The 11,310-nt window shown below is 37.0% G+C and overlaps 2 protein-coding genes across 6 annotated transcripts; both read right to left on the bottom strand.

Moving 5' to 3' along the window:
- Positions 1 to 2,031: 2,031 nt before the first annotated feature.
- Positions 2,032 to 4,094, bottom strand: LOC118057087 (probable 6-phosphogluconolactonase 4, chloroplastic). The gene is made up of 3 exons (XM_035069542.2): positions 3,770 to 4,094; positions 3,350 to 3,485; positions 2,032 to 2,682 (listed from the first exon to the last, which is right to left on the bottom strand). Exons 1-3 carry the CDS (start codon positions 3,931 to 3,933, stop codon positions 2,212 to 2,214), a joined length of 771 nt encoding a protein of 256 aa, XP_034925433.1. The 5' UTR covers positions 3,934 to 4,094; the 3' UTR covers positions 2,032 to 2,211.
- Positions 4,095 to 5,052: 958 nt separating this feature from the next.
- LOC118057086 (6-phosphogluconolactonase 3, chloroplastic) lies at positions 5,053 to 9,799 on the bottom strand. Of its 5 annotated transcripts, XR_012168026.1 has the most exons (6): positions 9,352 to 9,799; positions 9,100 to 9,235; positions 7,996 to 8,629; positions 7,747 to 7,841; positions 6,681 to 7,632; positions 5,053 to 5,821 (listed from the first exon to the last, which is right to left on the bottom strand). XR_012168026.1 is itself a non-coding variant. In XM_035069541.2 (3 exons), exons 1-3 carry the CDS (start codon positions 9,702 to 9,704, stop codon positions 8,165 to 8,167), a joined length of 954 nt encoding a protein of 317 aa, XP_034925432.1. In that variant the 5' UTR covers positions 9,705 to 9,799; the 3' UTR covers positions 7,946 to 8,164. The 5 variants fall into 5 exon arrangements, 1 of the variants encoding a protein (XP_034925432.1); XR_012168023.1 differs by lacking the exon at positions 5,053 to 5,821 and having other exon boundaries at positions 6,253 to 7,632; XR_012168025.1 differs by lacking the exon at positions 5,053 to 5,821 and having other exon boundaries at positions 6,253 to 6,812.
- Between the last annotated feature and the right edge of the window lie 1,511 nt (positions 9,800 to 11,310).

The following is an 11,310-nucleotide window of genomic DNA, read 5'->3' as shown; positions in this document are numbered from 1 at the left end:
CCCAATTGTTCCTTTGTGCCATCATCCTGCTAGTCTTCAACAGTTTCATTACAAACTGTTACATATATAAAAATAGTACTGTGTGGATGATCCTTCAACTAAGCAAGTTCCCAGGAAAGATTTGGAGGGGTCACAACGGTCCCGCTTAAAACCCAATCTCCTAGACAGAACTTCTTAGAATGTATCTATCCACCGTACTGCCTTTTTGTATATACAACCATTTGCTAGCTTTGTTGCGGCTTTCCTTTACAAGTGATCTGGGGTATCCCGGTTTTATACCTGACTTCTCAACATCTGGCGAGACTACCAGTGCTTAGATTCGACAAGATTGGTCTTCATCAGTTTTCACTCTACACCTCAAATCGTCCACATCTCGGGTGTCCTGAGTGTCCCAATTTTGCCTTCCATCAAGGCATTAAAATTTTCCCATTTAACAGTTCAGCACATGTAATTGGGTAAACATGTGCACCTTCTTCTTCTTCATCTCCATCGACCACCAGGATGACCTTCAGATGCCTCCTGATCGGGCAATCTCTCTTCAATAATTCACCACTGCCATTTTCGGTCTCAAATCTCAACGATCGGACCGTACCATTGCATCCGGAATGATCAAATTAGCTGGAAACATGTCTTGAATCGTCCAAATCGCACATCAGACGGCTACGATTTGATCAAAACAATTCTGGCCTAATTAACGGCTCAGATTCAATCTTAGATCCGGTTGCACGTAGGATCAGCTACACTGGATCCTATCCCTCGGCTCACGGCTCGGCTCGGCTCCAATTCGGCTCGGCTCGTGGCTGATGACGTGGCAGGTGGGCCCCCTATGCTGACATGTCCGTTGACTAGTCAATGCTTTTGCTGACTGTGTATGCTGATTTCATCCTTACATCATGCTGATGTCATCCTTTACATGGCACGTCACTGTTCATGTCTACTGTTCACATGGGTCGGGTCAACTGGTATTCGGGTCGGGTCAACTCATCCGGGCGAAGAAGACGCGTGGGGCGCGTCTGCGCGCGTGGCCCGCCACCTCACCGGAGAGTGATGGAGAGTGCGGCCATGTCCGACGTCCGATTTTGACGCCGTTTTCACCAGTGGCTTCGTATCGTCCTCCTCTACACGATGGTATGGTCAAAACATAATTTTGACAACTTTCATTTTTGAGCAAAAATCAAACACCACTTCAAACCATATGCTCTGATACCAATTGTTGGGAATTCCGACCGGTGATGTTCTGATATTTGCCCATTGGAGGCTAAGCACACTGACACAATATTTAACGTGGTTCGGCAAACCGCCTACATCCACGGGAGAAGCCATTTGATTATATAGGGAGAGAACAAGATTTACAACAATAGAGGAGGAGGAATCATCCCCTCTTTGGCAACTCTCAACCTCACTCTATTTCTCTCTTCTTAGTGCTGCAATGGCAGCTACTGTTGGCTGACTTGGCAGCCCACTCTCTCCTACATTTCTCACATCTTTCTTTCTCTCAACTCTCTCTCATTTTGCTCTCTACACTTAGTGCCTATTTATAGCAGGAATGGTGGCTTCTCTTCTTCATTTTCCAGCAGCTGCAGCTGCAGTCAATGGTGGCTGCCATCTTCTTCAACAAAGGCTGCTGGTCAATGGTAATGTTAGGCACATTAAATGGCAACACACCTAACAAACCTAACATTTGGTTCAATCTTTAATACTGAACAGGCAAGAATCCTGGAGGACTTTCCCGTTCAAATATTAGCATCCCGGCGGTCTCGTTGCAATCAGCAGTGATGGGTCTATGCATAAACAGAATCGGATACTGATCAGTTCCAAAAAGAAGCAATGCATGCTACAAAATCGTCCCCATCCCGAGATCAGGGCATTGCAGAAATCTTAAAATGGGGAAGAACTACCCCGGTAAAAGAGCAAAATGGTAATCTTGAATTCGTTAGGGAGGAAAAGGAATCGGATGAATGCCGACAAATGGAGAAAAGGCAAGAAAAATGAGAACTAGAGAAGATTCTTTTAGCTAAAAACACATCAAGCTAGCTTCAAACGATATTTCATCATTTTTTTTTATTAAGGCCACCAAGAAGACATCCCCAGTACTGTTCCTCAACAGTTACTGAGATTTTATTACAATAGCCATTAGTAAACATACTGATCACAGTCAGCGAAGCATACACAAGATGCTAGTCTTATTGTAAATAAAGCTAGGGAATCATTTCACTCCTGCAGCTTTGAAGCTGCAACTTTGTCCAAAAACCACCTCAATTCTTCTTCTGGTGTCACCCTCTGAACAGGCAGCAATTCGGGATTTGCAGTCTTTCCCAATGCTTTGTAAACCGCATCAACTTCACCAGGACCGCACACCACCATGGCTATATATGCAGATGAATTGATGACAGGAAAGGTAAAGGTAATTCTCTGTGGAGGTAGTTTTGGTGAGTCCATAATGTGAGTAACCCATTTCACATTTTCCTTTAGAAGTGGATGCCCAGGGAACAGAGAAGCTACATGTCCATCCGGACCCATCCCCAGAAGCATGAGATCAAACTTTGGGAATCCAGTCACCGATGATTTGGCTAACACCCCGGTATCAACCAAATGCTTGAGAACGGTTTGGTAATCCTCAGCTGCACCTTCAGCTGACAGGGCATCGTTGATGGCATAAACCTGACCGGCGGGGATCGGTACCTACGAAAAACCGGGAAGAAGTCAGGGTTTTTCTGATTAAAAAACGACAGGAACCAGCAACATTAGGAGTGGAATAAGCATGAGGAATACTCTGAGCCTTTAAGGTTTTATATACCACCATTTCAACATCAACTGCATAAAAATTGAAGGACTCTGCGCCTTCGAGACATCGCTGTTACTGTGCTCATAAAAATTAGAGTGTTCTCTCTCGTACGCACCAGAAGAAATCGATGATGATAACATCACAGCTAAAGAACATTCAAGAAAATGAGCAATAACAATCTTTCCAATTCAGCTTCAATCAGTTCAGTAACAAGATCAATCCACTTTAAGAAGGCCATTTTTCAAAATTATTTGACTGGTTAAATATTTTTGTTCACTTATCAATCATCATTATTTCTCTTCTCTATGCAAAATAACTAAAACAATAACCAGACAAGCCTTTCCCCTTTCACTCAATATCTCCATTTTAGATTGTTTCCTTGGGACTTTTTCTGTTAACAAATTTGCCTTTACTTTTGCAGAACCAAGAGTTATAACATGGAAGCTCATTCATCACAATATTCACATTGATTCCTCAGTTAATATTTAGGCAAAAACCATCAAATGTATGATTCCACAGCAAAATGTTAATAAATTTGAGAGAAAACCAGCAGAATGTTATTACCTTGGAGAGAAAACCATCAAAGGCAAGTTTATAGTTACTGTCAACATGATTCCTAGGAACAACTCTCTCATCCACCCAGAAAACATGCCATTTTGACCACTCTACCGAATCAACATAAGGCGGCTCTGTCAATTTCCTGAAAACAAAAATCCCAACCCATTAAACACCATGATCAATTGCCAAAATTTTAAAAAACTTCAAACCCACCAGTCACCAGCTAGCTAGATCAAACTCAACTCACACATGAAATCGCATAAATTAAAATTCTCATAAATCCCCTAATCCTAACATTAAATCCTAGTCTTTTGACCATACAGGAAACTTGTACCGAAACTAGCTCTCACGAAAAAACTAGATCACATATATTCAACATTTCCAAATAAGAATATGATCAAATCAAGTGAATGATCAGTAACTAACCTGATGTTGTCAATGAGATAACCTCCAGACAAAACAACAGTGAAAGACCCTCTCTCTTTAGCAAATTTAGCCGACAAATCGGCAACATATTTGGCCAAGGAAACAGCCACATCCTGTTCCGTGTCATACACCTTCACCACCTTCTTGTTATTCTGATCAGCCATGAATGATGATGATGAAGACTTTGCTTTGCAGCAGCAGACAAATCTCTTGAACAGTTGAACTCTGTGCCAGTAACCACAGAAACAGTCCTGCGCTTATTGGTTTCTTGGAAAGAAATACAACGTAGTGTTTTGTTATTATAATGGGAATATTTAACGAGGTTTTTGTCTGAAGAATGTGGAGAAAGTTTGTGATGAGGTTGCCGCCATGGAACCACGTGGTGCTTGTTTTTATCTCTAGCCGTCGAACTTTGATCAATGGTTGAATCTTCTTATTAACAAGATTGGACCAAAAAAATACAGGGTTTGGTCCTACATTCTTGAACGTTGAAACATTTTGGCCAAAAATGCATCAATGGCGGACATTTCAATGATTGATATCTTCTTTTTTGGTAAAAATCTATGATATAATTTTTTAGTGAGATTATTTGTAATGATTATCCATGTCTATGTTTATATTAAAAAAATTATTGTTAATAATTGTTAAAAAGTTGCTAACCCGATCTTACGTTGAGAAAATTCTTGCACTATATGATAGTATTCTTTTTTCTTTTTTTTTTTGATGCCTTTCACATCCGACTTATAGATGAATGACACATCAAGTAAAAAATACTACAAGTTTCACATCCACGCATATATGAAGGGACAGGGACTCCCCCACACTTGTATCAAGATGAAAAATCCACTCACACCTATGTCCAAATAAAAGTTAAGATATATATCACATTTTCAAAATGCCATGATAGAAATTGAATTTAAGACATTCAAAACAATTCCTTTTCATCATCATGGTAAGGGCATTATTACAAACACATTCGTTGTCTGAATTGATGGGTGAACTAATTTGAGGAATAACGTGTTTATTTGTGCAGTTGAATTGTGTTTTTTAAATTTTTTGATTTTTTTTAATTTTGAATTAATTTTTTTTTATGGTTTGGATATACTAATATTAAAAATAAATAAATAAATATTATTTTAATATATTTTCAAATAAAAAATACATTGAAAAAACTCAATAATTGCTTCACCTGAATATTTCCTCATGTTCCAGTATCCAATTCCCTCATGAAAACCTGGAAGGACTTGGTTAATATGAAAATTTTCAGAGTCTGAAAACAACTATTTAACATCTAAATAGATGAGAATATTTCCTTTTTTTCCATGGTTGTTTAGAGTTTTGATTCAAAGCACATCAAATTTGAAATGTAACAGAGATGTCTCTTGCTTAATCCAATCTCTTTGTTTTTTCGTTTTGATGAAATTTCTCTGTTTTATCCATGGTCAACCTGTAGATAAGCAGTGCGTATACTTCTCTTCTGAGGAAGAGCCGGCAAATTCTCTTCCTCGGCGGCCAACAACCTTGAATCTTCTCTTCTTTCATTCATTATAATTCAGGTCAAACCTCTTCTGTTCTACTATCAACTTTGGCTGCAACAAAGAAGTACCAAACACTTGTGTATAAGAATCATAATTCTGGAATTTTAACATAACCATCAAGAAATTATAATAATTTTATTTATTTTTAAGATAAAGTTATTCTTGGACTAGCTTTCGGATACCGAGAACACGGTCAGTTCTGCAGTTGGCCGTGTTCCCGAACAAAGCATCTATCCCTCAAGCTATCCACATCCAGATTGATGCATTCACACTTTCTTCAAGTCTTCCCTGGAAGCATGAATCTTGAGAGGATGTAGAATGAGGCGTAAAGCTAATAGTGACACTTGAAGAAAAGGAATAAATGAAAATCACGCATATAAAGCAGAAGTAAGGAGAATAGCATCAACCAATAGGGCATCTATATAGTTGCAAATGCATCACCGTTCTTTGTTTCACTTGAATGCAACCGTGGAAAAATGACTTGAAACTTGACCTAAAAACAATAACAGAGAACCTGCCAAGATAATAATAGTAGTATAAGAACGAGGAAAACGAAGCATAAAAAAGATAAAGAGATGGAAGCATGAAGCATAAAGTGTGAAGCTGATTACAAACAAAGATAAAGCACGAAGCACAAAGCTAACACAACTGACCAGACAAATCACTATCGAATAGATACCAAGGCCACAATCAGGTGGGTCAAGATTATTTTAGAATATCAAAAATCAATACACGGCAGTCCAGCTACATACTAAGTTCTGCGGTTGATAGGGTATGATGATAGTAATTTGTGCGGCATCTAAGAACTATAAAGAGCTCATTCTTGCAATAAGAAGATCTGGAAGTCCAGGAAGTGTATAATATCAGAAGAACCAGTTCATAATTACAGGGAAAAAAGATAGAAGAGGATATCATCACAACTTAATCTTCGTGGACACCAAGCTCAGAAATTGAAGGCACATCCACGTTTCTTCAACAGATTTTCAATAATCCTTCGATCATATCCAAAAGAATGTTAAACAAGATACTAAAAATCACTTGCTCATAATACTAAGACGTTTTCATTCTACAGCTTTGAAGGTGCATCCTTGCCTAAAAATCACTTTAATTCCCCTTCAGGTTAAACATTTGTACAGGCAGCACAATAGAATTTTGACTATTTCTCCATGCTGTTTGCACTGCACCAGCTTTACTAGCATTGCACACAGCAAGGGCAATGCATGAAGATGAGTTGATGACTGGGAAGGTAAAGTAATTCTCTGGAGGTGGTTCCGGTGAGCCTTTAATGTGAGAAACCCATTTCTGATTCTCTTTGAGAAGTGGATTCCTAGGGAAAAGTGAAGCTACATGTCAAACTTTGGGAAACCACTCACTGATGATTCGTCTTCACCCCAGCATTAACCAAGTGTTTGAGACAGGTTTCATGACTATCAGCAGTCAGCTGCTTCCTCGGCTGACAGTGCATTGTTGATGGCACACATGTTTCCGGTGAGAATTCTTACCTGCTGAAAATTTAAAAGTTTATCTAGTTGAAGGACATAAACTAGCATCAGAAGTCTTAATATTCACAAAGAAAAGGACATAAGCTCCCAAATTAAAACACAAACACCATGTTTTGTGAGTCAGTTACTTGGACATACAAGTTTCAACAAGAGATTAAGATTGTTATGGCGATAAAAGGAAGTTCTCTCATATCCATAACAAAAGAAATAAACCTGCCTCAATTTTCAACATATTTACTTTCAACATCAAAATATTAGCATTAACAATGACTAAAAATTCAACATCAATCAGAGGCAGCTTCAATTTTAAGGGTTTCATTTGTTGCGCTGGAAGATAGATTTGTAAGACCATTTTTACTTTCATGTCAGAATCTTTTCATAGCTTTTCCATTTGTCAGAGGAACACCTCTCCGTTGTCCAATACTTTAATGTCAAACAAATAATTACCTGAAAACATGACTTTTCTAGACTACCCAGCAAACTCAACTGGAGCCTAACAAAGAAATCATTCAAATTGGCAACAGACATCTGTCCAGACATGAAGTAGACAATTCCAAATTGAAAAGATTAAAATCCTAAGCCCAAGAACAAGGTAACTTGAAGAAATGATCACGTGACATGAATTGATGATATCAATATTATCTTTCAGGTACACAGACCATGTTATTACTAAAAAAGAAAGAGATATCCCTTTGAGAGAACCATCAAAAGCAAGTTTGTAGTTAATGCCAGCATTATCTTTAGGAAGACCTCTCTCATCCACCCAAAACATATGCCATTTGACATATTCATTGAATCCGCAAAAGGTGATTCCACTAATATCCTAAAATGAACAAAAGATTACAATAAACCAACAAGAACCCGTCGTCCTCAATTCAAGGCAAGCAAAAAATGATAGAACTTTACAAATTTAATTAAGTGGGAGAGAGCGACAGACCTGAATGCCTTAATTAGAGAACCAGAAATCTAATCCTCAAGAATGAAATGCCAGGATTTGCCTTGAGAATAAAGTGCCATGACCTCTGGCTCTTTCTGCATAGACAGGTATTTATCAGGAAAAAAATTATTAGAACTCGACAGAAACTATAGAATCAACAAGTTCAATAATAAAAATCTGTGAAATACAAGCATGATCGTATCCGCAAAAAAAATTCTCTTTAAAAAGCTGCTTAACAACATTCCATACAATGTAAGTCTTTTGATTGACCAAGTACAAGAACAAAATCCCCACTGATCCAAAACTATCACTGAGATTACAACAACGAGTAGCACATCTACTGATCAACAACATAGCAGAAACAATCATGCAGCTCGTGACTCTTATTTGTTGAACTCATAAAGTTACATTCGCTCTCCTACAGCTTTGAAGCTGCATCTTTGTCCAAAAACCACTTCAACTCCCCTTCAGGTGAAACCATTTGAACAGGAAACACCTCAGAGTCTTGACTCTTTCCCAATGCTGTCTGCACTATGCTAGCTTTACCAGCACCGCACACCACAAGAGCAATTTGTGCAGATGAGTTGATGACAGGGAAGGTAAAGGTAATTCTCTCTGGGGGTGGTTTTGGAGAATCTGTGATGTGAGTAACCCATTTCTGGTTTTCCTTGAGGAGTGGATGGCCGGGGAACAGAGAGGCTACATGTCCATCTGGACCCATTCCCACAAGCATGAGATCAAACTTTGGGAACCCGCTCAGTGAAGATATATTTATCACACCAGTATGAACCAGATGTTTGAGACAAGTTTCATAATCATCCGCAGCACCCTCAGAAGACAGGGCATCGTTGATAGCATAAACATTACCTGGGGGTATTGGTACCTGCAAAAAATTAAGGAGAAAAAAGGCGTATCTGGTTAAATTAGGACACAAACTAGCATCAAAAGTCTGATATTTATGACAAAAAGGAACTAGATTTGCAAGAGCATTCCTACTTTCATGATCAGATATTTTCAGCATTTCTCCATTTGGTGGAATACCTATCTCCAATGTCTAATAATATAATATAAAACAAATAAAAAAAATGACTTTTTTAGACTTCTCAGAAAAATCAATTGGGCCACCTAAATGATCTATACTCATATTTCTAAACTTATGATAAAAAACAGAAATGACACCATTCAAACTGACAATAGACAATCAAACCATCATCAATAATTTCCTAAGGGAAGATCATGATACTAAGAACAACATAGCTTGAAGTGTGACCACATAACATGAACTGATGATATCAATGTAATGTTTTCAGCCAAAAAACCACAATGTTACAAAACAAGTAAAGATAAATATACCTTTGAGAGGAAACCATCAAAAGCAAGTTTGTAGTTACTGTCTGGATGATCTTTAGGAACAACTCTCTCATCCACCCAAAACACTTGCCATTTTGACCAATCTATTGAATCCACATAAGGTGCCTCCACCAATTTCCTGAACCCCGCAATAAAATCACAAACCATCAAGAACCCATCATCATCAATCCATTAATGAACATCAAATTTATGAACTTGACTGGTTTAATCAAGCAAGACTACAGTGACAAATACCTGAGGGACTTAATGAGAGAACCACCAGATACAACAACAGTGAAAGCCCCTCTTTCTTTAGCAAACTTATCAGATAAATCCGCAGTGTATTTTGCAAGAGACACAGCCAAATCCTCCTCCGTATCAAACACTTCCACTACCTTCTTGTTATTCTGATCAATGGTGGTGATCCCAGAAGAAGCCATGGATGATGCCCTTGTTGTTGTTCTTTTTGATATCTTTAAAGAAGAACTGATAGAGAGTTTCTTGAAATAGACTGATACTTGTGGTGGTGGGGTTATAGAAATGGAGTAGGGTCTGCAAAATTTTGGCAGGGAAGTGGAGAAGGTGAGAGATGAAGAAGCAGTAGCCATGGAAAGTGTGAGTTATTTATTTCTAGCCGTTAGATTGTTTGAAGCACTTGTGATTCTCTGATGATCTGGATTGATGGTAGGTGAAGGATACAGTTTGGGATTTTGGGTTTTTTTTTTTTTATGAGATGGCGTTACAAACTATGCGGAGAAAGGTACACGTGTATCATTGCAATGTGTGGGTCTCGCTGTGAGAGCTTGGAAAGCCGTGATTGGTTGTTTCTTTTACAAGTCCACACGTATAGAGTGTTTGTTTTTTAATTTAGCATGATTTTTAAATTATTTTTTTATTTAAAATTTTTGATATTCACATGTTGAAACAATTAAAAATATCTAAAAAAAATAATTTAATATTTTATTATATAGATACAAATTTTAAAAACATATTGAAACACCGTTACTAAACAGAGCTTTAAAAATTAAATAAATGAACTCCAGAAACTATATAAGATGGTGAGATGAGAAACTCTTAACTTATGCTCTGTTTGTTTCAAGGAAAACGAATTCCTGGAATTCGTTTTCCTTACTTTCCATGTTTGGTAACAAACTGAAACAGTAAGTCAACGGAAACTTAATTCCAATCAACATACAATCACTGCTTTGAGAAAGGAAAGTGTTTTCCTTCGGTTAAAGAAAGGAAAACACTTTCATTTGGCGTGCAAGTGAATTATAATTCACTTAGCAGCGAATTATAATTCACTTCTACAGTTTCACTGCTACTAGCAGCGAATTATAATTCACTGCTACTGTAGCAGTGAATTAAAATGCAAAGATGACGAATTATAATTCACCACTACAGTTCACAGTTACTGTAGCAGCGAATTATAATTCATTGCTACTGTAGCAGTGAATTAAAATGCAAAAGTTATTTTATTTAAGTCCCAGGTTTTTTATTAATTAAGTCCTTAATTCTTTAATTAAACTCTTGATTTCATTAATTAAAATAATCTAAAATTTAATTAAATCAATTTCCAATTAAACCCTTGATTTAATTAATTAACCTAGTCAAGAGTTTAATTAAATCTTTAAACTTCCAATCATGTTGCCCTTAACCCAAATTTTAATTCATCCTTCATTTATTTTATTTTTATTTTTTATTATTTTTTTAAATAATAAAAATAAAAAAGGTCAAAATTGGGTTATGACAATTGTAAGTGATTAAATATTTTATATTAAATATTTTATATATATTAGATAAACTTGAAAAAAAATTTAATTCATTATTAAATTATTTTCCAGTTCATTTTCCATAACACAACCAAACACTGGAAAGTGTTTTCCAGTTCATTTTCCATAACACTACCAAACATCGGAAAATACTTTCCCGGAATTCACTTTCCAGGAATTCACTTTCCCTGGAATTCACTTTCTAAAAGGAAACCACTTTCCTGCAAACAAACGGCAAAATGTATTTGTTTAACGAGAATGTATCTGTGTTTTGTTTAAAGCGCAAATACAACTTATTTAGTAAAGAAAAATACATAATTTATTACATATGGACCCTACATGTTGCATATGAGATGCAGGAAAAGAAAAGCAAAATGATGCTTTTCTTGCACTGTTTATTTTAATTGCATTGTTAATATATGAACGGTACCATTACCATGAA

The sequence above is a fragment of the Populus alba genome, chromosome 15 (genome assembly GCF_005239225.2).
Source record: "Populus alba chromosome 15, ASM523922v2, whole genome shotgun sequence".
In the NCBI taxonomy this organism is placed as follows: domain Eukaryota; kingdom Viridiplantae; phylum Streptophyta; class Magnoliopsida; order Malpighiales; family Salicaceae; genus Populus; species Populus alba.
Note: the sequence above shows the minus strand (reverse complement) of the source record. Positions and strands in the feature narration are given on the sequence as shown.